General features: G+C 43.8%; 1 protein-coding gene across 1 annotated transcript; it reads right to left on the minus strand.

The window, feature by feature from the left end:
* Nucleotides 1-218: 218 nt before the first annotated feature.
* Styxl2 (serine/threonine/tyrosine interacting like 2) lies at nucleotides 219-24,887 on the minus strand. The gene is made up of 5 exons (XM_090340535.1): nucleotides 24,778-24,887; nucleotides 11,593-11,687; nucleotides 9,111-9,342; nucleotides 6,489-6,706; nucleotides 219-3,544 (listed from the first exon to the last, which is right to left on the minus strand). The coding sequence occupies exons 1-5, from the start codon at nucleotides 24,885-24,887 to the stop codon at nucleotides 735-737; spliced, it is 3,465 nt and encodes a 1,154-aa protein (XP_090196661.1). The 3' UTR covers nucleotides 219-734.
* Between the last annotated feature and the right edge of the window lie 1,607 nt (nucleotides 24,888-26,494).

Raw genomic sequence — 26,494 nt, forward strand, 5'->3', positions numbered from 1 at the left:
GTTTTCCTTGATGTCTTCCTGCACTATACTACAGACTAAATCCTTCATAAGGAAATGACAGTGACATTGTCTAGAGCTATAACTCTGTCGCACAAAGTAAGGCTAGCTTATGAAAATTCAGTTGTCTTTTTTTAAAGTGAATTTCTCCTAGTATCCAAAGAGCCAAAAGTGACCAGAATGACAAGAAATATTAGTCAGCATACTCATTTAATGGAGATCCAAAATATTAAAAAGAAACAATCACAGCTAAGTATAACCCAGAGAGGTCCGACTTACTATAGAATAGATTTCCTGGGTGTCATTATAAAAGTTACACAAACAGACCAATGATGTCCTGTGTGCATGAATGGTCTTCTTAGATGTAAGCTGGAGTTTCCAATGAATTCCAGTGGCTTTTCAATCTGACCTCTCCAGTGTGGGATAAACATTATGAAATACAGAAGTGAAGAATAAAACACAGAAGTAAAGCACCGATGCTTACAGGGCCTTAGACAACAAAAATGGTATCAGTTGGTCCAGAATTTGGACCTTATACATAGCTCTTCTTCTCCCTCCTTTCTCCTTACTGCACCTCTGCCAAACTTCTACTTGGACACTTTCAGGTCTGCTTTTCTGGAAGACCTTTTCTACATCCATATCCCTTGGTAGCAGTAATGTGTGCCCCCAGCCCTGTGCTAAACTGAATGAGTGACTTCATCCAATTTTCGCAGTCTCTTTTGGGTGTCTGGCCCAACTCAGACCTCCCTCCTCCTCTGCAGCTTGGTCCTGGTTTCTTCTTGCCTGCATCTCCAAGCAGCAATGATGGCTTCATCATCCATTTCTTCCTCTTCCTCCCTATCAGTGCTTCTCCGATACTGGGACCGGCGGCCTGAGGCAAACCTCCCTTCTTCTCTGTTTTCTGTTCTCTCCTTCTCCCCTTCTTCTTCAGACCTCGTGAAGCTCTGGGTGAATTTCCTCTTGGCTCCAAATTCTGAGAAGTCTGACTTGGATGATTCTTCTACATCTTCCCAGTCCCTGGGCCTAGCCCAGTTTGGGCGCTGTGGCTCTGGGGATTCATTGCCTTCAGGGGGCTCCGGTGTCCGGCGGAAGAAGTAGGGCTCTGGACTGCCTTCTCTGGAGCTCGAGGTCTCACTGAATGTGGACCTGGAGAACTTATGCATTGTTCTGCCCTCCCTGGTGGAGCAAGAAGAGAATCGAGAAGTACTTCTGACAGAGCTGCCATTTGCCTCCTGGTAGGAGGAGGTATCCTGTTCTTCTGTCTGGGATTTGGAGAATTCGTAACTGGAGGATTTAGACTCTGTTTCCCGGAGCAGGGATGATCTGGTGTACTTTGCCCTGGAGCTTCCAGACCACTCACTTTGGGGAGGAGATTTCTCCTCTGTCCTGAGGCCACTGAGCCACTTGTTAATACTGCTATTCATGGCTTTGCCAGCTCTGCTGCCACTGCTGTGGTGATCACAGACAGCCAGGGAGGAGGCGTCTGCTTCCAGCCTTTGGGAATTACTTCGGGAAGAGTATCGGAAGCTCCCTATGGCGCTGTCTGTGTCCTCATCCCGGTTATCCATACCATCCTCCCCCTCTTCCTTCACCTTCTTCTTCTTGAAAAGGGTGCTACGTTTGTTGTCTGAGGCCAGCTTCTCCATCTTGTACTCAGACATCTTCTCCCTCAATTCCATTTGCATCTCCTTCTCTTTCCTGCCCAGCTCTTTTAGGTCCACGTTGTCAGCGAAGAGACCATAGATGGGCTTGCTGGTCCCCCTCACTAGGCTTCTACTTCCTTCGGCTCTGGAGCTCAGTGACGTGTTGGAGGATAGCACAGACTGCATGTCAGAGCTAGGCCTAACCTGGCTCTGAGGCAGCAAGCGGCCGCCCAGGGAGGAGCTGCTCTGTCCACTGAGCATGGAGACCTGGTCATCCCCCAGGCAGCTGGCTGTGGGCCCTACCTTCATGCTGGCCACCGATGGGGAGCGGGATAGCAGCAGCATTTCGTTTTGCTTCTGAGCAAGGGTCTCACTGACGACATTGGCAATCCAGTTCTGGATACTGGCGATGGAAATGGTGTCTCCAGGCCCCACTGTCAGGTTGGGAAGTGGTGTGGTAGTAGTATTGGAGGCTGAGCAACCCCCTAGATTGCTTGTAGCCTGGGAGTGGTGGCTCTGGGCACTGAGTACTGACGCGGTGTCCCCATCAGCACTGACGGAGGGGGCTGAAGGCCAGAATGCAGACAGGGGGATGCTCCTGCTGGCAGCAGAGCTGTCTGCCTCCCAGCTCCCCATCGACTGGCTCTCTTCCAGCGTCTGTCTGCTTCTCTCCAACAGCTCCAGCCTCCTTTGCCTCTTCTTGGCCAAGGCAGTATCCTCTCCTTTGCTCATCTCCACCACCTCCTCCTTGTTCTCAGTGCCCACCTTTCTCTGGTGCTTCAACTTCCAGGCCTGGTAAGCAGTCAGATTGACATCGCTGAGCGGGGTCTCCCCTGCGGCTTCCTCTGCACCAAGCTCACTGCTGCCATCTCCTGCCTCCGAGTCTCTCTTGTGAAATCCGAACTGTATTCTCTTGATCTTCCACCTTTCCAGGGCGGTGAGCTTGTCCTTGTTCCTGCTGCAGAAGTTGTAGAAGGAGCTGGCCTCCGAGGCCACGCTGTCCTCGTCCTCCTCCCGTGCCCTGGCCCCTGCCTCGCAGCTGCTGTCCACCTCCTGCCTCGTGCTCTTGGAGTGGTACCTCCGGGAAGCTTCCTTTTCGATCTCCAGCAGCCTCTCGTTCCACATGTCCCACGTGCTCTCGGAGGACACCGAGTCCGAGCGGCGTCTGCTGCCCCCTCGGCCCGGGCTGCAGCTCTTCTCCAGCCGCTGCGTCCGGGTCCGGGCGTCCCGGCTGCACGCGCTGCTCTGGGAGGCGCTGCGCTCGCTGCTCCGGCTGTGCCTGCGCCGTGGGCCGTCCACGGGGGACCCCGTCCTGCTCTCCTCCACCGCCTCCTCCTCCTCCCGACTCCCCCGCCGGTGCCCTTCCGCTTGGTACCTCTCATTTCGCATCTGCCACTCCTGGATGATCCTTTCCACCTCCTCCTCCTCCTCCCCTTCCTCCTCCTCCTCCCCACCAGCAGCAGAGGGGGCCCAGCGCCTGCCCTCTCCGCCCTGGGCCGCCTGGTAGGTGGGGAGGCCCTGCCCCTCGCTCCACTCCTCCTCTTCACCCACGAGGGCGGGAGGCTTGCAGGCCCGGCTGGACCTGCCCGAGGAGGAGCGGCTCAGGTGGCTGGCGGCATCGTCCTCCTCCTCCACCACCAGCGAGCGCACTCTGGCCCCTCGGGCGCTCCCGGTGTCCCGGCCCTCCTCCGGGCCTTCCTCCTCCTCCTCCTCCCGCTCCTCCATCAGCCGGTCGTTGAGCTCCCGCAGCTGCTTCAGGAAGCCGTCGTTGGGGTAGATGGCCCTCTTCCTGCGCACGGTCATCAGGGCCTCCAGGACCGCCATGCTGTGGAAGATCATCAGGTAGGCCGCCACCAGCACCGCGGACCGGCTGATGCCCATTTCACTGCTGACCAGGACCTTCCCTGCAAGGCAAAGGCGAGAGACCCGGGATGCAGCGACCATGGCGTCCTCTGGAGCGCCACCGCCGAGGGCCCGAGAGGGCTCCCCCGCTTCTGAAGCACTTCCTCCCCACAGCCTTTTCTGCCAGAGGGAGAGGAATAAGTGCAGAGAGGTAAGGGGGAAAGAGGAGAGAGAGGGAGAGGGAAGGAGAGAGAAGGAGGGAGGGAGAGACAGAGACAGAGAGAATCGTGAATTTCCTTCCAAGTTCCATCCCTGCTGGATGTGTCCAGTGATCCTGACTGACCGGCTCACCTATGCGCAGATGCACCTGCCAGATTTCATTACGAGGCTGAGCATTTTCGGAAAAAAAAAACCATATATTAGGACGAAGTATAACACTGCAGCAGACATTCGGGGGTCAATCATGTACACTTCGATTTCAACCAGACTAAGTATGCAAATGTCCTGAAGAGGATCATGGTGTTATTCCTCCATGTTTCCCTTTTCTCTTTTCCTGTCAGTTCTGAGCCTTTCCATCATTACCTGGATATCTTTTCATATAGTCCCTTAACTGTTCTAACCACTCTCCTCCATGGGAAACACAGAGTTTATCAGTTTTCTTGCCTTCTGAGATTATTTCCAGGATGGAACAAGATAATTCAGATTTTGATTGACTCACATACCACTATGTTATGAGAGGGTCCCATGCCCTCACTACTCTTTTTCTAGACCCCTAGCTTTCATAGCTGCCATCTGTGTTAGGTTTTCATTTCTATACTGAAGTACTTGGGTCAGGCTACTTTATTTATTTATTTATTTATTTAGCCAGTCCTGGGCTTGAGCTCAGGGCCTGAGCACTGTCCTTGGACTTTCTCAAGGATAGAGCTCTACCACTTGAGCCTCAGCACCACTTCTGGCTTTTTTCTACATATGTGGTACCAAGGAATTGAACCTGGGTCTTTGTGCCTGCTAGGCAAGCACTCAACCACTAGGCCAAACAGCTACTTTATAAAAAAAATAGAATTGTATTTTGGCTTAGATTTCTGGAGATTCTTATGATAACCTTCTTGGCAGACACCAGAGACAGTGCAGAACATCACAAGGTGAGCCAGGGTGTGTGTGTGTGTTCCTTTATGTCTTTTTTTCTATTCTAAAAAGCTATCAGGATCCAATTTTGAGGGCTCCACTCTAATAAGCAACAGGCATTCTGGAATCAATAATGAATACTTTGATAGGAACCAGACTTCTTATGCAAATGTCCATAAGAAGATTATTGTCATATTATCTTTGCTGTTATTTTCTCACCTCCCAAAGGCCTCATAGGTGGATTAAGTTTTCACCCCTATATGCTCACAATGGAGATAAAATTTCAACACCAGAAGTCTTGAGGATTAGATTTCAAACCATATCCAAATCATTGCATCACGTAAGTTTGTAATGTGAATGAATGTGAGTTCATGTAGTGAACTCCACTCATTCTTTGTATCAACTGAAAACTATAAAACTTTAAATAAAATGTGTTTTTAAGTCATCTCTCTTACAGAATCTTTTAAATGTAAAGACAACTGCAAATTTCTATTTATATTTTTGGTAGTTATGGTCTGTTTTTTCAGGCTACAGAAGCTTTTTGCCAACCTTGACTCACCCATTCAGTAGATCAGTTTATTCATAGGTCTCCCCTTCTGTTTTGCATCCCTCATAAATGTGACAGATGTGCTTCTGTATCTTCATTCTAATGGCTGCTTAAAATTCAGACAGAGACCCCTGGAGACCTTCTCCTTGGCTGTCATCAATCTATTTGCCAACTGTCTTTGGAGATGCTTGCTAAACTGGCAAGAGTCCTATTTAATACTGTGAGATGGGAGGTGACTCTTTTATTATTATATCTTTGCACCAGTTAAGGCCATGTCTTTGACACACAGGAGGTCAAAGATGGACCTGAGGCTCAGAAATGCTATTACTATCAAGAGCCAGCAGCCACTAGAGGGAGGCAAGAGAGCAGAATTAAAACAATAAAAGCAGTTACCTCTAAGTTTCCCTGTCTTATCTCCTCACATATTCAGCTCAAGGCTCTTCTCTCCTTACCAAAAACCTTCTCTTAGCCACCTGACCAGTCCACAATGTGCTTCCTTTGATAGACCAGCTTATTTTGTGAAGCTTTGGGACCAGCACACTTGTTAAGGCTGTCAAATTCTATTTTGTCTGGCAGAGAGAAACCAAGTTGGGGGGGGGGTTCTGTCCTTTTTTGGTGTGTTCTTTGTACTCTGAGGAGCTCTATGGAGCTCTATGGACTTGGGGGGGGGGCGGAATCCATTTATTTTAACTAGCTAGACCAGCGGCAGCATTTTCTCTTTTCTCTGTTAAGCATAGGGCCCATTCTGATGGTGTACAAAACTGAGTAACTTCAAGAGAGTACCCTTCATGTTGAAGTAAAAATATCTCAGTTTGGCTATGATGAAAAATTTCCATCAGTAAATGGCTTGAGGAAAACAGGCTTATAATTTGGAGTCACCATCAGGGTTGTTGGGGATATAGGAGATGCAGGGTGTGGAAGAGTGCTGGAGGAGTGAGACTAATTGGTTCACATCTGCCCTTTGATTTCCTTATGCTACTTATATCGGGCATTTGTGCCACAGATATTGGACAGTTAGATACTCAGACACAACATCTTAGTGTGCCTTACACTTAACTACTATCCAATATTCCCTCCCTCCCTCTCTTCCCTGTCACGATAGTGTAAGATTGCCTGAACCTTTCAGCACAGTACCTAGAATAGTGCCTGTCACTTTAGGGCCTTACTAATCACTTATTGAGTAACTTTTGACCATCTTTTCTTTTCTCCTTTTCTTACAGACAACTGTCTTAAGAGATTCCCTTCTGGCAGTCAGGAGGTGTTCCTATCATTCCCTGCTTTGCTTCTCTCTGCAGTGTAATCCCAGAAGCCTGGAGCCAGCATGGTCTCCTTACCTCTGTAGGTCAGCAGAGCTTCATCCAGGAACTCAGCAGCTTTCCGGAAATGCTGGGAGATGTCCACCTCTGGGAAATCATCTACCTCCACACCCAAGTACTGAATCTCCAGACCAGTGTAGAATTCAGGGCCAGTGTAAACACCGGTGCCGTGTGCAGCATTAAGGATGTGGGTGATACCCAGCCTCTTCAGCCTCCCCTTATTCACAGCCACACTCCTGGGGCAAAGATAAGAACAGGTTTTCCAGGCTCCTATGCCTTTGGAGGTCTGCAGTTCACTGCAAGTAACTTGAAGCTACACTAGGACAGAGAGAAGCGACCCAGAACTGTCCAGGAAAAGACAGGCTAAAAAGGGGAACAAGATGGAAGTCTAAGGAAACTTTTGGATGGCCCAATAACCTCTACTTTAAAACCCCTTGAGTTTTTGGGGGGGGATTGTATTTGTCTTGTTTGTTCACTTATCTGTCAGATGGAGCAGTAAGGAGGGACACAGAAATGGAGGGACAAGAATAACAAATGCAGCAGTGGTAATCAGTAGACACTATGTCGAAAATGAACTATGCAACTTGTGGGAGGGGATGGCAGAGAAAAACTGGGAGAGAGGGAAGGAAGGAATGGCATTGCCCCAAAAGAAAAATACTCATTACCTGACTAAGGAATTGTAACCTTCTGCCCATTGCATTTATAATAAGGATTTTAAAATATTAACCGTATTTCTAGGAACTAATTGATTAAATAATATAAACAAATGCCTGAGGATTACAAGCATTCAAAAAAAGAAAAGATACTTTCATCAGAGCCCAGAAATGAAAGGTAAAAGTAATAAAATTAGGTGGTTTTATGTTGTTACCACATGCTGTTTTTCAAAAATCCCTTCACATACATTATTTTATCCTATGAATAAACTTACAAGCTATTTTTATTCCCATTTGAAGAATATAAAGATGACTCCAAGAGATTTTATAACTATCTAAAACCATGAAAGAATAAGAAAAAAAAGGCTGAGTAAAAGCTATTTAGGAATCTGCAGGGCATTGCTCAAGTGATAGAGAGCTTGCTTAGCAAGCACAAGGCCCTGGGCTCAAATCCCCATACTGTCAGGAAATAAACACAGAAAGCAGCCCATTTGGGCTAGAACCCAAATGTGTAAGGTTCTATTGCCGAGTGAGCTACATCCCTATGCAGAACTAGTGTTTTGACGTTTAGTCCAGGGCTGATTTTGCTGCATAAGTCGAGGTCAATTTATAGAAGCGCTGAGGACTGGTCTGCCCAAGGAGAAACAGAGGTCTTTAGCTGGGGAAAGTTGGAGCTGCTTCGCAACCACACAGTGAATGCTTCTATATTTGTAGATCAACTTAAAGATTACTTAGGACTTTGATGCCCCCCTCTGGAAGGAACCAGGTTCTAGGCAATGGTTTACTCCATGACGGAGTAAAGAGCCACTGTACAAAGCCTTTTGCCCTACTGTCTGCCTTGGGATCTCTGTTGCCTTTTGTACTTCTGGGTATTTGGGTAATTACATTGGGAGGGTATCTCAATAAGTAGTCAATGGATCAGCAAAAATGATTGCCATAAGTTAATCTGCTGATCTTGCACCGGAAAAACCCTGAAGGAACATGAGAGTCAGTAAAGCACACTTGTGGGTATGACAGGGAAGTAGCGGAGATGATTAGGTCACGAGAGCTCTAACCTATCTCACGGTTTCATTCACTGATGGACTGAAAATTTGAATAGATCATTGGGAGGTGGTGGAACTGTGGGAGGTGGGGCCTGTTTGGAGGAAGCTGGTCACTGAGGGTGTATTCCTGTGGCTGTCTTGCCCTGGTTCATTCTTGTTCCTGCTCTGTTCTTCTGCTGCCATGAGTTGAGCAGATCTAGTCCATCAACGCTTCCCTGACACAACAGACTAAAGGATCATGGCTTGAGACTGACCTAGGACAAACATATGAGACCATAATCTCAAAAATAATTCAAAAAGCAAAAACAACTAGGGGGTCGTATGTGGCTCGAATGGCACAGTAGCTGCTTAGTGGCAAGTGGAAAGTCCTGAGTTTAAACCTAAGTACTAAGTGAACAAACACGTTCTCCTTTAACTTGTTCACTCAAGTCACAGCAATGCAAAAGTGGAAAGCCTCTTCACACACACACACACACACACGCATGCACACATATGCACACACACATACACATACATTCTTATGTATCACTCCATTAACACCACACTGACATACATACAGTATGCTTTTGTCATCTGATTTTCCTCTTACTGGATCATGCACATTTTCATGTGTTGACAACTATATATGCACATCAGTTTTTTCAGTGGTTCTTCGTGTTCTGTTATAGGGATGGGGGAGTTGCCAGCAGTCTGTGTCAAAAATAGAGAAACCCCTGGAGAGGGAAGGCTGTGATGGACAGCTCTACTGGGAGGCAGAGGAGGGGTGTTTATGTTCTCCTGGGCACCCTTGTACGAAGCCTTTCCCCAGCAGCCTCCACTGGATGGACTGAACTAGGGAGCCCTTTGTGAAGTTTAGGGGAATTCCTTCTCCTTGAGGCACTAAACAGAGAGGAGAGATGAAGGGGCAGGTTCCCCCTGCCCCCCCCCACCATGGTCACACTTACTTCTCAGCTATGAAGATGTTGGGCCACACCTCATCCACCTCGTTCCTGGGAGCCTCTTGCCGGTCCTGCACTAGGGCCCGCTGCAGGTCCATCACGCAGGGGGTATTATACAGGCTAGTGTCGTCCATCTTTTCCCGGACACGGTTGTACAAATCCTCCATCAGCAGCTGCTCAGCTGACTCCAGCATGCCTGGACAATCAGTGTCTGTTCTGAGCCCGCGCGGCTTGAGTTCTAGGTAGGAGACAGGCAGCATTCGCATCACAGGAACAACACAGCCTTTCCTGTCCCCTGAGAGAGTGTGGTTTTGGGTCCACTGCTAGCCAGGACTCTTGGCACTGATTGACCACAAGTTGGGAGTGATTTGGCAGATGTCTGAAAACTGTTTGCTCTTCAAGACCTGGGAATCCTGGGCCTTCTGATTCTGCCCAGGGATGAGGATTCCATTCCTAAAGGCATCAGCTCTCAACTCTAAATCTTCTCTGATCACAGTTTCAAAAGCAGAAAGAAGATCTTGCAATCCCAGCACTCTATTTTGTTTAAAAATAAAGTGTTCTGGGCTGGGAGTTTGGCCTAGTGGTCGACTGCTTGCCTTGCATGCATGAAGACCAGGGTTCGATTCCTCGGTACCACATACATAGAAAAAAGCTGGAAGTGGTGCTGAGGCTCAAGTTCTAGCCTTGCGAAAGTCCAAGGACAGTGCTGAGGCCCTGAGCTGAACCCCAGGATTGGCAAAAAACAAAAAAAGTGTTCCTATTTTCTCTACCACCTAGTTTTCTCACCTGGCTCCTCTTATGACCCAAATGTAAAAGGCCCTTCTACTGCATAGACATCTTTCTTTACATGTACAAAATAGAATTCCCTCATCCCTCACGAAAAGATACAGCACTGTCTTCCTCGCTTATGTAGTAGTTTGTTGTTTTGATTTCTTCTCTTTTCAGTTTAAAAATAAATGTCCCTTATCCCCACTGGAGACTGTTGGTTTCTCTGGGTCTCTGGTTCACATCTCAGCTGTATTATAGTCTGGCTCCCTGCCTACACCAATTCTTTAATTTAGCCCTACTAGCTGAGCTTTTATTCAGGGGAAAGTAGAGCTGACACTTTTCCCCTGCCCTCTTTCAGATGGGGCATATGCAGAATTTCAGAGGAATGAGGGTTCTTCATATAGTTTTACCCTTCTGATGTGGGGAAAAAAGGCTTTTCTATCAAAATGTGCTCCTGCGTTGGCTCTGTGGCTTGGCTCTTGTTAAGGAACAGAGGAACTACTTTGGGATAAGGAAAGATCTTTGAAATGTAAGGTCATGTTTTAAACTGTATGTTTTACTTCAAGATGGAATTAAGACACACCTCAGATTGTTCTCGAAATTGCCAAGGGTACAGGGTATGTTTTGACATTACTTGTGTACTGTTAGTCTTAGTTCAGCCTTTTAGTGGTCGCCTCATGTAAATACATTTCACTTGCTTCTAACTAGTTAATCACAAACAGATTATAAGCCTGAGCTCAACCAGTCTGAGCAGAGGGACAGGGTCTACTGCGTTAGGAAAGAATAGGAGAGCAGCTTCCCTGCTCTGTGAAATTCTTTGCCAGATATTTGACTGATGGTACACCCTACTATAGAAATAAATTTCGTCTTGCTGAGATAATTCTTTCTTTTCATGTCTATCATTGTGACCCCCATGGTTCTTGGAGAGCACATTTATCACAACCAGTAAACTAGTGATATTTTCAAATATTACCTCATATGTTTTGCTTTCCCCATAACCTACTATTCTCCCCCCACATTCCTTCAGCCACAGACATAGGTATAATGCCTCCAGAAAAGGGAGTAGAAGAAAACCTGGAATAAAAGAGCATTGCTCATCTTTTGGTTTCAAACCAGACTTTTGAGTGTCCACAGCATTCTATAGACTTGAAAGAAAAAAAATTCAAACACATAAAATGGTGTGATAGTTAATAAATTTGGACATTGTACTGGTCAAGAATCAAAACCTGGGGCCGGGAGTTTGGCCTACTGGTAGAGTACTTGTTGCCTAGCATGCACGAAGAATTGGGTTTGATTCCTCGGTACCACATACATAAAAAAAAGCTGGAAGTGGTGCTGAGGCTCACGTGGTAGAGCTCTAGCCTTGAGAAAGTCCAAGGACAGTGCTCAGGCCCTGAGTTCAAGCCCCAGGCACGGTGATTCCCACCTATAATTCCCTATTTGGGAAGCAGAGTTGAATGGGAAGCCCTTGGGGAAGACTGGACTGACCCCCACCCCAACGCTGGACTAGAGAACTGCCCACACTGAGGGAGGACACTTCCATCTCTGCCCCTCCAAGGTGAGGAGGTGGGTTTGGCAGAACTGACTCTGTCAAATCTGCTCTTCTGGAAGTGAAGACAGATGTGCAGAAGCGCAGGAATACCTTCCAGCAGTTCTCATGCTGGCACCTCCACAGGACCACCAGACCCTCCCTGCCCCGCCCACATGTGGAACCCATTACCTTCATTGATGATCTGCTTGGCTGCCACTGCAGAGGAGAGGTGAATGGGCTCCATGAAGATGCTTTCTGTCTCTGCCTCTGAGACCATGGAGAACCTGAGAGAAGAGGACATGTGTGGAGGGGATTGGGGTGGGGTGCAAGGGAGTGAGCCTGGAAGCACTGAAAGGAAGGCATTCTTAGAGAAGTTTGCCTTGGACTTTATCCACAACTGGAAAACAGTGAGAGATAAGAGGGAAATTTTCCAAGGAAATCTGGGAACGCAGATCCTGTTCATCTCGTTTCCTACCCACGTTGGCACTGCGGGTGTCTGTGTTGCTGTCCAACGATGAAGGAAGACGCCTAGTTGTGTTGAGAAGAGGACAGGTACTGGAGGATGCCCCAACTGTGCCTCTCCCAGACTTCTGCTGCACAGGCAGGCTGGAGGGCAGCACCAATCCCTCCATTCTTCACATCTTCTCTGTGCTTGTGATAGAATGGACTAATAACGAGGGACCTGTTCTCAGATAGGCTTTGATGCTGAGCACAGAGATGCAGGTTTAGGCTGACGTGGGGGATGCAATAATGTGTCGAGGATAAACATCAATGCTAGTCCCCCAAAGGAACTCCGTGGAGGTACTAAAAAGGAGTATTTTTGCAGCCTGGATAGTCAAGTCACTTTCCTCACCTTTCAAATCTTAGTTTGGTCATCTTCTTTAGAGAAGTCTTCTGTGGTTTTGTACCACACACCTTTCCTTAGCAACATTCCTATCAGAGGTATTTATACTTACTTATGAATTTTCTGATGCATCGTTATTGACTTAACCAGTCCTCTAGAGGCTCCTAATGTGCTTACTCATATTGATGTTGTAATAAGCATGTCTATATGTTTATGGTATCTTTTTAGTTTTGAAGAATGGTTTTTTATTTAAAGAATTTATTAACATTGATTTTTACAACATATTTCAAATGACATGTTTAACAAACAAGTATTCAAGATTATGAATTTTTTTTACAAATAACTATCTCTTATACTAGACCACATACTCTCTGAGATAGGCAGTATAACTGGGTATCGTATAGGCCATCGTGCTTCCAGAACCTAACACAGTGTCTGGCATAGAGCAAATACCATATAAATATTTTTCTGACTCACAGACTGATTGAACTTGTTCTCAGTAGCACTATATTTAGGGGAATGTGGCAGTCACTACAACCAGAAGCAAGATTTATCAGGTATTTGCTACATTCTCAGCGTGATGACAAGCCCAAAACAAAAATCAAAATCTTGGCTAAGTTCTGTGCCTGCACACCCTTGCCTTTCTAAGGCAAAATGTACATAGTGTTGAAGGTCTAAATATGAGGCAACTTTTTCTTATGGTAGAGTGAATAAAGTTCCTGGCTCTGTGATACTCCGCCCATAGACAGCTAGGCTAATACAGATTTCTGTCGGAGAAAACCTACATAGACATTCTGTGATCTCTGTGACTGCTCTGCTTGCTGGAATATGGCAAACACACACACACACACACACACACACACACACACACACACACACACACTCACACACACATTGCCAGTCCTGGAGCTTGAACTCAGGGCCTGGGCACTGTCTTTGAGCTAGCACTCTACTACATGAGCCACAGCACCACTTCTGGCTAATTCTGTGTATGTGGTACCAAGGAATCCAACCTATGGCTTTGTGCATGCTAGGCAAGTACTCTACCACTAGGCCATGCTCCCAGCTCCCCCCAAAACCTTTTTGACTAACATATAATAATTGTGCATATTTATGGATCACAATATGATAGTTCAGTACATGTATACATCAAGTCAAAGTGATTAGCATTTCATATCACTTTACCTTTTGTTATCTTTGGAGACTTCAAGCACTTCTTTATTCATTTTTTCATAATCTATTAATAGGTTACTATCAACTAGCATGACTTGAATAGATTATAGGAATATTTAAACTTTTCTCATTAAACTTGTATTTTATTCAACTTCCCTCTAGGCCCTCTCTCTCCTACCCTTCTTGCCCTCCAGTTTTTCTCATTCTACTCTCTTCTATTTCGTGACAAACTTTTTTTTAAAGTTTCTACATACAAAAGAGAACATTTTACTTAATGTAATGTCCTCTAGTTCCTTCCATTTTGTTGTGATAGAATTCCATTCTTTTTATGTGAAATAATATTTCACTTAGTATATACATCACATTTTCCTTATCTGTTTATCGATAGATACCTCAGTCAGTTCCAAATCTTTATTGTAGTGAATACTGCTATAATAAACATGGATCAAGGGTCCCCACCTTAGCCCCATCTCCCTCTTCCTCTGTCCATCTCTCTCTTGAGACATGACTTTTCTAGGACCCCAGATTGACGTGAAACTTGTGGTTCTCCTGCCTCCTCTTCCTGAGGGCTGAATTACATACCTGGTGCAAACAAAATAACTCTTTGATACATTGATTGCATTTCTTTTTTTATATATTTCCAGAAGTAGGATAGTTGGATAATATAACAAATCTACTTGTGGTTCTTCTAATGACTGTACTAATTTACATCTCCATCCCTGCATCTTCACTAGCTTTCATCTTAAAACTTTTTTAATAATAATCTGGCTTGGGTAAGAGAATATCTCATTCAAATTTGGGTTTTGTTTGCTATAAGTTGATCCAATTCATTTATTAGTTCTGACAGTCTTTTAATGGAATCTTTAGTTTAAAAAATATATATATATATAATCACTGGGAGTTTGGCCACTCTAGTGGTAGAGTGCTTGGCTTGCATGCCCGAAGACCTGGGTTTGATTCCTCAGTAACACATACACAGAAAAATAAAAGCTGGAAGTGGTGCTGCGGGTTGTGCTAGAGCTCTAGCCTTGAGAAAGCCCAAAGACAGTGCTCAGGCCCTGAGTTCAAGCTCCAGGACTGGCAAATATGTATATATATTATATAAACCAAATATATATTGTATAACTCTATGTAATCATCTCATCTGTACAAAGGGACAATTTGACTTCTTCCCTTCTCATTACTGCATTCTTTCACTCTGTTGCCCAATTGTTCTGTCTAATTTCTAGTACCATGTTGAGAAAGAATGGATAAGAACATACATCTGTGTTCCAGATCATAGAGGACATGAGGACAATCATAAAGGATAATAATCATGTTTGATATGTGACATATCATATACAAACTCTGCTATGTTGAGGTGTGTTTTTTTAATCTAATTTCTTCAGAATTTTCATCACTAAGCGCTATTGAATTTTATTTTCTGCAACTACTGAGAATATCAAATGAGAGTTGTCTTTCATTTTACTGATGTAATGTATTATATTTGTTGGTTTTAGTATGTCAAATCATTCTTGCATCTCTGGGATAAATCACTTGTGATCATGGCATATTGATTTTTTATGTATTATTGTATTCAATTTGCAAATTTTTAAAGAAGTTTTACATCTGTGTTTGTCAAGTATATGGGTTTTTAGTTTTCTCCTTTGTGATGTTTATCTGGTTTTTTAGGTAATATTGGGCAATATTGGAGTTTAGAAGGGTTCCCATCTTTTCAGTTTTTACGAAAATAGTTCAGAGAAGATTGATGCTGGTTCTCTTTTTAAAAAGTAGGGTAGAATTAAGCAATGAAACTACCATATCTGGATTTTTTTCATTTAGGACATTACTAACTCAGTGTCATTGCTACTATTGGTCTATTCAAGGTTTCTATTTTTATGAGTCAATTTTGATAAGTTATATTTTCCTCTAGGGTTTCAAATTTTGTTGTATAGTGATCCCCAATGATCCTTTCTATTTCTGTGGTATCAATCTTAATGTCTCCTTTTCCATCTTTGATTTTATTCATTTTTGTACATATTTCCTCATACCTTACCTAATTGGGCTTGAAACTATGGGTCTGCAGAATTCCCTAGCCTCTAAAACTTTGTGTGTTAATGGTTCCAATATAACCACTGGGACTTCTTATTTACATTTTCCCATTGGGCAAAGGATTTCCTCTGTTCACTTGGTTCAGACTGGGGAGTTTGATTACTCCCCTGATGGGGCAATTGTTGCTAGATACTTTGTTTCCTTCTTTGCCAGGCTATCTCCACAATTTCTTTGTTCCATCCACACTACATGCAACCCCCCCCTCTCATTTTAACCAAATAGCAGCTGTTTACTTTTGGCTTTGATTCTTCTTGGGTAAGATGGGGAAGTATTCCATATTTGTACTCAGCCATTTTGCTAAACTCCCCTCCCTGGCCCTTGGCATTCTTCCTGGAAGTCTTGAGCTGCAGTACAAAGAGTCTGACTTCCCCCAGTCCATCCATCTGGAAAGCTCATTGGTTCACAGTCATTGTGAGGCTCCCAGGCTCCCAGCCAGTCAGTCAGCCAGCCAGCCAGCCATGTATAGGAGTCTCTCAGAAATGAGTACCTGTCCTTTCTGAACACCCCAGCTGATGCCACGTGCCCAGTTAAGGGCTGTCCAAACCAAGTACACTTAAGTTTTGCCTATATTCCTGATCAAATGAAAAGCAAGCAAAAGAAAATGATTGGCTTAAGTCATTTAAGTTCTGGGGCAATTTGTTAGGCATGAATGCATAATATGTACAATGTTATTCCAAGGGCTAAGGAACTAGTTTTGAGTTAATGCTATGATATTGTTCTTTCATTTTTTTTTTTTTGCCAGTCCTGGGCTTGAGCTCAGGGCCTGAGCACTGTCCTTGGACTTTTTCAAGGCTAGAGCTCTACCACTTGAGCCTCAGCACCACTTCCGGCTTTTTTCTATATGTGGTACCGAGGAATCGAACCCGGGTCTTCATGCATGCTAGGCAAGCACTTTAACCACTAGGCCAAACTCCCGGCCCGATATTGTTCTTTCTAACAGTGATAGAAAACCCAAGTAAACATCAACAACTAGCTATAGTGTGGATGTGAAGTAATAGCAAAATAACGCCAACATAGGTGAACACATCCTGCCTCTCTCTCTACTAGACTTTGTGGATATTCTGAGCTCTGGGTTCATGACAGTCTTGCTTTTCAGATATGCGTTTTTCATACAACTAAAGTGAACATTTCAATTTTGTATCACTATGAGTCATATTTACATGTAAACTGAAGTTTCTCTTAATTTTATTAATTACATTTACTCTGTTCTTAATAAAATATTATTTTGCTTGCTGAAGGTCAGCACCAAATAAAATGAGATTTGGAACAAAAAATTTATGCTAAGGATGTTTTGCAAAACTGCCAGGATTCTAAGGGCTTTATCTTTGCATAGCCTTTCGTTTCTCCTACAGGATCAGCTTTCTTTGTTCCTCTGTGGGCTTTGCATTTTGAAAAGGCATTCTCACATCAGTAATTAGTGCTCTGAGAAACGGACATAGAGTGAACATAGAAGAAGTGCCCTCACATGTGAGGTGTGCAGAAAGGCCCATGAGAACTCAGAAGGGGGTGGTGCGAGGATCATCTACCTGGCTGCCCTTTATCATGCCCCATTCCCCACCTGTTAACTTCAAATGGTGAAGATTTAGTTTTAAGCAACTAATACAGAGACTATTTATCCCACATGTACCTAAACTCTGCACCTGTGGGATTCATAAAGGAGCTAAGATACTAGAATCAAAATTTGAAAACAGAAATGAGTGAGAAGCATTTTTCCTTCTCTAGGGTGTCAAGATTGAAGTTTAGCTAACAAGACAGAGAATCTGAGTAGGTGGATGTGAACACCCACCCAGTACATTTTGGAGAAGGCAGTGGCTTTACAACTGGGGAAAACAAATTTCCTCCCCAGTCCTACAATGGCTGTGTCTTTGGCTGCCTGATGTTATAAAAAATGACACGTGGGACATAGATTACAAATATTTTTATGAGTCAACTGCCTTGAGGGGAGGTATAAATCTAATAATCATAGAGCTATTTTGCCCCAGACATGGTTTATTAAGTCTAATAAGGAGGAGTGTGTGGGTAAGAACTAAGGGGATCCTTATTTTTTTTCAGAGAAGCAAGATTATAGAAAAAGGAGGAAGGAGGGACCTGAAAAGCAGACCTATTGATATTTGCAAGGTCAGAGAAATGGCAGATCTAAAGGTTTTGATTTATGGCCACATCTGTGCCCCAACCAGTATTCCTGAGATGGAGTGAAATGACACGCACACTCTCATTAGAAAGCAGCAAGGCTGGCTGTTCAAGAAAGACAGTCAGGGAAAAAGAGGATGTAGGATCGATATATACCTCATCACAGGACCAGGAAGGAGCTGCTAAAATGCCTGGAGGGTGAATTGAAAGAGAAACAATAAAGGGCAGTCTGATGGACTTCCTAACCAAGATCAGGAGACCATGCAACTTTCTTTAAACCTGTGGTTTTCAAAATTGCAGACAGTCACCTATTAGTACATAATGAAACCAATTCAATGGGTTTTGCCCTGTGTCTGGAAAAGGAAGAAATGGAGGAGAGAGAGGGAGGGGTGAAGGGAAGGCGAGAGGAGGGAGGAAGGAAGCAAAGAAAAGAAGGGAGAAGGTACCATCAATTGTAAGGGTAAGTGTAGTTTGGAAAACATTTAAAAAATTGCTATAAACAGGCACATGCACTTCAAACTGAAATACAAATGGCATATCCTTCTGCAGCTCACCGTCAGCAAAGATGGTTCTACTTGCCAGCCTATCCAGACATAGAATGGAGGAGACCTCCTGTCAAGGAGTGATTAAATGGAATCAGAGACCCAGGAAAGGGTTTTTTTTTCATTTAGCATTTGTGATAAACAACCAGGATTCTGAGTATTCAGGCACATCAAAGAAAGTGAAACACACATAAGCCAAGTTCAAGCAATAAGGAAGCAGTGAAGTCAGGAAAGTAAAGGAAAATGATTTCTAGCAAGCTGTTTTGTAGGCTCTGTGAAAGAGCAAGGTGGTACTGGGTGTGGTGGCTCATTGCTCTAACCCAGCTAGTAAGAGACTAGAAAATCAAGGTTCAAGGCCAGGCAAGGAACAAAGCTTGGTCCATCCACAAGCTAGTGTGGTGCACACTTATAATTCCAGCTACAAAGTAAATATAGGTAGGAGGATAGAGATCTGAGGCCACTGCTTGTACAAAATGTGAGAATTTACCTAAAAACCAGCAAAAGCAAGAGGGGCTGTAAGTATAGCTCAAGTGGAAGAACACTTGTCCGGCAAGAGCAAGGTTATGTGCTCAATACTCCCTTCCCCTACCTCTACTTAAGGAAAAAGCAAGCAGAGAAAGATTGAAGTTTTATCTCAGGAACTGCAAGAAGGGTTGTTCACAGAAATGACTCTTCCAGCCCATCCCCCCATCCCAGGCAGCCAGACCTGGTTCACTGTAGGAGAGGGAAGGAGAGCCACACAGGTGAGGGGCTGCACTGTAGACAGAAGGAAAACTGCTCCAGTAGGAAGAAGACTGAGCTGACCACCAAGGCCTTGTTAACAATTTCAAAAAATTGAAGAATTCAAATCTGAAAAATCAAAGGAAGAAAAGGATTGTGACTCAAAAGGAAATCAAGAAATGTCTTCTGATCAGGACCATGAGGAGAAAGAAGCTTTTGCTTCTGCTTTGGACAGGAAGAGAATCTTGGTCACAGCGAAGTTGAAAGAGACAGGTTGATGTTGAAAAACACCGTAAACACTCAGATTTCTTAGGCTGTTTGTGTGTGTGGCTGGGAATATGACGGAGAATACTAGATGAGGGAGAAGCCTCTTCTGGAACAGGGAGTTTTGCACTCTAGTAAGCCATCATTTCCCTAGGGAAAACTGACTGGCTCTAACTCCAGATCTCCCTCCAGAGGGAGTGACTCAGCAGTAGCTAGCTTTGAATTAAGGGGTTCAAGGTCAGCAGCTAAGTCAAGCATAGTCTAGATCCATCATTTTGGGTTCTTAATTAATCCAGCATGAGATTTACAGGGGATGCATGACATGTTAAGCCTCCCTACCAGGAGAGCTTGCACACATCATACTGAGCTAATTTCGCTTGGTTGATAGTGGTTACATGGAACACTTGTGATGTGTGCAAGGGCCTGCCCTCATTCCACAGGAAAAGATACAGTGGTGATTGCTCCCAGCTGGATCTTGGGATTTAGTAGGTTGAGTGGTGGCCCTGCAACAATATATTTCCCAGAGCATATGGATATGATTTTTTTTAATTTTTGAAAAAAGATCATGGTGAATGTAATTAAGCTAAATGACCTGACATGAGATGATACTGGATTGGTGTGAGCTTTAAAACCAATGATAAATTGTCATTGGGGAGAAGACTAAGAACGAGAAGGAGACAGAAGTTGGAATAATGTGGCTACCAGGGAAGAAACACCAAAGGTAGGAAAAGACAAGAAAGGGGATTTTTCTCTGGCCTCCTACACCATGAAGGAATACATCTACATGTTGTTTGTGATGATTTGTTACAGAAGTCCTAAAGCATTGGTACAAAAATTAAAAGGCTGTAGGTGAAGTACTTGTTGACTTGGTGTAGAACTTAATTTTAGAAAGATTCAAACCTTCAGCTAAAGAGATAAAACAGGGTGGATCTTCAGTCACTCCTCAGGAACAGATAAGACTCTTCAGCAAGAGTCATGCAAGAAACATGCATAATACTCTGTTGTTGAGGATACAGAACTGATTTATGGCAGAATCAGATAAATCTTGATGTCTTAACTGCTCTGTGTAAGTCTGGTTAATAACTTATTTCTTCACGCTATAAGTTATTGAAAGAAATTGGTTGTTGTATCTCTTTCTTTGAAAGGAAGTAGGAAGAGGATCATCACTTAACTGAATACTTACTATGATTTTGTATACGTTATAGTATATTATTTAATCTCTACCACTGGTAAACTAGCAGTCTGATTTTGTAGTTACGTGATACATACAAATTTTCATGGCTAATGAGCTAGAGAGCAAACTGACCTCAGTGTTGGTCCCAACACCACCACTTACGTTCCCTTCTGACAGGGCTAATTAATATACAAACTCCACATACTTCTAATGTACTGATTGGCTTCCCTCTGTGAAATCACAATAAAGATTTGACTTATTCATTATCTCACAGGGCTCCCCCATGCCTTTTGTAAGCCCTCCATCTCACCACTCCCTGTCCTGTGTTTCCTAGGCAACCACTTGTCTTCTTTCTCACATTGTAGATATTAGTTTACATTCTCTAGAATTTTATAACTATGGAATCATATGTAGTCTTTTTTTGTCTGACTGCTTTCACACAGCATGCTTATTTTGAGTCATCCATATTGTTGTATGAATCAATTTTTTATTTCTTTTTATTGTCATGTAGTATTCCTGTGTATACCACAATGTGATTATTATTCATTTTTGAAGACATTTCTTCTGGGTAAATCTGTAGAATGTCTGTATCATTTAAGTATAGGTATATTCATGCAGGTACATGTTTAATTTTAGAAGAAAGGGGTTTGTAAAACATTATTTTATGTATAGTCTTACCAACATTTGGAATAATTGGTCTTTTTTAGTTTAGCTATTTTAATAAATATGCATTGGTAGCTTATTTTGGCTTTAATGAAGTTCTCTGGCTAAGGATTTTGAACATCTCACATGTTTGCTAATGATAGATGGATGCATATCTTTGATGAAGTATATGTTTAAATTTTGTCCATTTTGGCAAAGTTGTTTTGCTATTATTGAATTTTAAAAGCTAAAAAGTGTATTACAGATATAGATTACTAGCTATGGAATTTGTAGATATTGTCTCCTAGTTTGACAGTTGTCTTTTCATTGAAAGAAAGATTGTAGCTTCATTTGTTTGGGCTGGCTTGAATGTGGTTGCCTGTAATGCAGTAGGCTCATTGGGAGACATCTCAAAAACCCATGGGGTGGTAATAGCTTCCACCTCACACTTTATGATGTCTGTAGGAAGAAATGGCCTGTGAAATGGCATAACATTTGCCTTCCTTGAAGGTTCCTGACAAGGACTAGCTGGAAACCAGATGTCAACAAGTAAATGCAAACCAAGAAGGTTATTGAAAGCAGAGGAGTGCGCTGGCACTCATAGGAAATTTGTTCTAGAACTGAGACTAGAACATAGGGATCCCCAGCCCATGCCACGTGGAAGGATAATCTTGGGAGTTCTGGACAACATCCCAGGTGAGTCATAACATGGACCGTCAATCATGTAATGATACCTCTGTGATACCAGCCATCAATTGTTGAGTTACTTTTCTACTTGGAGTGGCCTCTGTCTTGAAATCTTTCCAGTTAAGGGTTAACCCTTCCAGATAGAGTAGAGCAAAGACAAGCTAGCTCCATTGTGCCTTGTCCAGGTACCCAGTTATGTACATAATAAATGGTTGATATAAAGTGTCATCACATTGTGAAGTTAAGAGCTACAATGATTAGAAGAGTGTAATGTGTTAACACATTTTCTAGTTTTTGTTAACCTTTGCATATTCATATTCTTGGTTTTTTTGTTTTTTGTTTTTTTCCAGTTCTGGGCTTGAGCTCAGGGCCTGAGCACTGTCCTTGGACTTTCTCAAGGCTAGAGCTCTACCACGTGAGCCACAGCACCATTTCCGGCTTTTTTCTATGTATGTGGTACTGAGGAATTGAACCTGGGTCTTCGTGCATGCTAGGAAAGCACTCTACCATGAGGCCAAACTCCCAGCCCCTGTGTATTCATATTCTTATTTTAAAGACATATCTCTTGAAAATGAAATCTCAAATTTAATGTACTTACTCATATGTTAGAGTTTAAATCTACCACTAAACATTTTCTTTATTATTTGTTATGGATTTTTCTATATTCTCTTTTTTCCTTTCCTTCTTTCAGATCAACTATATTTTATGATTGCATTATATAGCTATGATTAGCTATATACTAGTTACATGTTCTGGGCAAATAGTAATTGCACTGTGTTACTGCATACATATTAAACATGCCTGTATTTTCCTTCCCCAATACAGTTTCACATACCCTTTCAAAATAACTGTCATTAAGCTGACAAAAGATGTGTCAGCTTATTTGCTCAGGGTTGAAAACCATCTAGGAAAGAACTAGAACCTTTGAAGAGTCCTCCCCCAACTCTGGAATTTGAATTCATTCTGGGTGCTATCCTTGAACATTTTTGTTCAGGGCTGGTGATCTACCACTTCAGTCATAGCTCTACATCTGAATTTCTGGTGATTAATTGGGGCTAAGAGTCCCTCAGACTTTCCTGCCCAGGCTGCCTTTGATCTATGATCCTCGGATCTCAGCCTAGGAGAGCAGGTATGAGCCACTAGAACTTGGTCTTTAAAAACCAGGTAGTTGTTAGTTCATACATGTACTTAGAAGGCTAGAACAAGAGGACTGCAGTGTGTAGCCAACCCCAGCAGAACAGTTTTCAAGAATTCTCATCTGATGCACAGTGGTACATACCAATCACCCTAGCTTTGTGGGAAGCAAAGAATGGAAAAATAATGTCAGCTCCGTCAGAAAAGGCCACAAAGTTCCATCTCAATAGAAGGATCAGGGAGTCATGACTCATGCCTGTTATCCCAGCTACAATGGCAAGCCTAAAATAGGAGGATCATAGTCCAGCTACCTGCCTGGCAAAGAGGCAAGGCCTAGGCTGGCTTGAACATGGTTCTGTGCCATCCAGTGGACTGACTGGAAGGCACCTCAAAAGCCTATGTGGTTGCAATAGTTTACACCTCAGACTTTACTATGACAGTAGGAAGAAATAACCAGTGCACACACAGGCCAGAGATAGGCCTCTAGATTTCTACGAGTAGGACATAGTCTTTCAAAGCCACTCAGTCCTCAGGGAAGTCATGCTCACCCTCCCTCTTCACTGTGGCTGTGGAATGGCCAAGGAAGAGGCCCAGAGGGGAGAGCTAGAGCCCAAGGAGAATGACAGCCGTTCATTCATGGTTAAGTCTTCTCAACACTGGGAACAGACATGGTTAAGGCTTCTCAACCCTGGGAACAGACACGTTCAGCAGTGATATGACTAGCATTATCTCCCACTCCTCCTTTGGTAGGGTGAGAGTTTTTGTTACAGTTATCCTGATCAGACCTTGAGGTGGGGCCTTTGGGCCCAACAGAGAGGATGCACACCTGCTGGAAAACCACAATGCTGCAGTTGCACAGCAACTTTAGAAGCCATGCTTTTAGTTGGTGAACCCAAAGGATTGAGGAGCTTCTGTTCTGGAGTCTCTGATCAGATACCGCTCTTAGAATGAATGTGAGAAAGAAATGTCCATTTCATATACTCACCGGCAAGACTCCAAGGAATACACACAGAGCTGTACACTACACACAAACCTATTGTCCTACCCAATAGAGGGCAGGAGGGGAGAGACGTACTTTAAACCTCTCAATCCTGACAGATTTTGTAAGTGGGACTACATAATGATGAGTTTAAAGGCTAAGTCCCCAAACTTCATGCGGGTGAAGTGCCTGACCCTTGTTTCCAACTCACTCCAGAGAGGAAGCTTTAAGCGCTGAGAACAGAACCCACGGAAGACCTCAGCTGATGGAGGGAAATGAATCAAGCAGAGTCATCAATACTTAGAAGTGAGGGTTTCCTCAGATACTTTTGTTGGCTTTCCTTCCCTTTTTATTGGTGAGGAGCTGATACAGGCTCACGCATGTCAACAATTCTTCCCCTCAGTTTGGCGACAGAGCTATGATTAGAAGTCAGGTCCCTCCCATCAGTTATGGCACAGGAACTGGGGCAGGCATTCACATTGTTGCTTTCTCACACTATTATTTTAGCAGACAGTAGGAATTATTGTTTTTTAGTCACTTAGGTTTTCTTCAGAATCCAGGCAGATGGGTCACCCTATGTCATCATATATCCTCAAATGCTTTTTAACAAACCTTTTAAATTGCTTGTCATAAAATGAAAGAGATTCTCTAGAAAGATGTTTATCTCATCCTGGAAATTCTGTCACTTCCTCCCTTCCAACAGGCAGTTTACAAAGACACAGCAACAACAAAACAACTTGATTATGGCTGCAATGTTATTTTAGTATAAGGATCTGCACAACGGCCCCTGTGAGCTGTGCTTTTCTTCCTGATCTCCTCTCTTAGCCTCTCTGGCCTGCCATCCTCACTCCCAAACCCAATTCCAGTGAATCAAGCTAGAGTGTTGGCCAAGTATTTGAATACGTGATAACGGTGACCCATTCCTCGCCCTGCTCCCAGCCCCCTCCCTGGCCATGTCCAGAGTTATGGGCTGAACTCAGTCTTGCACACTTACTGGCTGGGGGAAGGACTCCGGAGATAGTGGGCTTGTACTGCCCTCACATCGGCCTCATCCTCCTCTCTTGGAACTACCTGCTCCTCCTCTGGGTCTCCACCAGTCGCCATGACAGCTTGTCAGCCTCTGTCAGTTTGGCAGGAGAAAAGTGGTTAGGGAGGTGGGTTCCAAAGGCTTTTTGGGGCCAGCTGGTATGTCGGCAGTGTCACTGTGGTGGAGCCAGGAATGAGGAGGTGATCACTTGCTAACCCCCCAAGGTAAAGGTTCCACAGGGAAAACCCAGTCCAACCCCACTCAACACCAGACAATGACATTGCATTCAAGGACAGTTAAGCTGTTTTCATGGATGTTAGTAAGAAGGGAGTGAGGGGAAAGTTGGAGTAGATATAGCTGAAAAGGTTCAATCCTCTAGACTGGAAAAGTTTTCTGTTGAATTCATAGGGTATGCTTCTGCATACACACACACACACACACACACACACACACACACACACACACACACACACACACCACACTAATGTGCACACCTTTTGTCTCCACTTGAGCAGGTAGCTCAATGAAGGCCGTGACCCTTAAGGCCTGTGGCTCAGGCACCATCTGGAAACCTGAAGTCCCCAGCAGCTGGTTCCAGGCTTCAGGGCTGGTCCCTAATGTTCAGGGCAGAGGTGCTGCCCCTTTGTTTGTTTGCAAGTCAAGGCTCACCAGGACAGATTAAAATAAAGCACACTTACCACTGACTGCCTCGGTTCACACCGAAGCCTGGAGGAGCTGGGTAAAATGATCAGAAACCCCAACCAGTTAGAGGGGACAGAAAGCTCTCTGGTCTTCAGGGCTTCTCAGAGGGGCAGGACAGCTGTCAGGAAACCTTAGCCACTCTCTAAATTTAGCCTTTGGCCCCACAGGCTGGCAGATCCCTGGAAGAAAGGAATGCAGAACCTAGCCTGAATACAGGCTCATTTAACTCTTTCCTTCCTGTCTGGTTCTTTAGACACTGACTGTTGTTACCAGTGGGATTGGAAGAGTTTCACATGGTTTCCTTTGTCCTCTCTCTACATGCAGTTTTACTTGGGTTTATCTTTTGAAATCACTTCTAGAAAGCAATCTAAATCAATAGACTGGAACAGTAAATAAACTTATCTTAGCCCCATGGCAGGTATATGTGTGTGAGTAATTCTTCCCCCCCCCACAAAAAAACCCCACAAAAATAAAATCATATTGTTCTTGACCAAACTTAGTAAGACACATAATTTAACACTATCTTTCTTCCTAGTTGTGTGGAACAATACCCAGCATATCATATCATTAAAAACTGTCTAAATGAATGAATGAGCTCACAGTTTATTAGGAGGAATGAGACACAGACCAAAAATAACTCGGGTGTAAGACAGAATGTAGTTAGGGTCCTAAAAGAGATTTGAGTGCTCAGTGAGTTCAAAGGAGGGAGAGAGAGAGGTTTTCTGACTGAAGAATTGGCAAAGGTTTCATGGAAGAAATGGAGATAGATGAGCTGGCTTTTTAAAGAACACAGAAGGCACACAGCATGGCAAAGTTCTGAGGGAAAAAGGAATGAGTTCTGGGTGCAAAGAGATGTCTAAACCTGAGCAGAGCATAAGTTACATACTCTGGAAGATAATTTTTGGAAAGTAGGTTATGTTGGAGAACAAATACTAGAACATCTTGCAGGCCAATTTAAGGAGCTGGGTTTCAGTTTTATTTA

The sequence above is a fragment of the Megascapheus bottae genome, chromosome 10, assembly GCF_031878675.1.
Source record: "Megascapheus bottae isolate mThoBot1 chromosome 10, mThoBot2.hap1, whole genome shotgun sequence".
In the NCBI taxonomy this organism is placed as follows: Eukaryota; Metazoa; Chordata; class Mammalia; order Rodentia; family Geomyidae; genus Megascapheus; species Megascapheus bottae.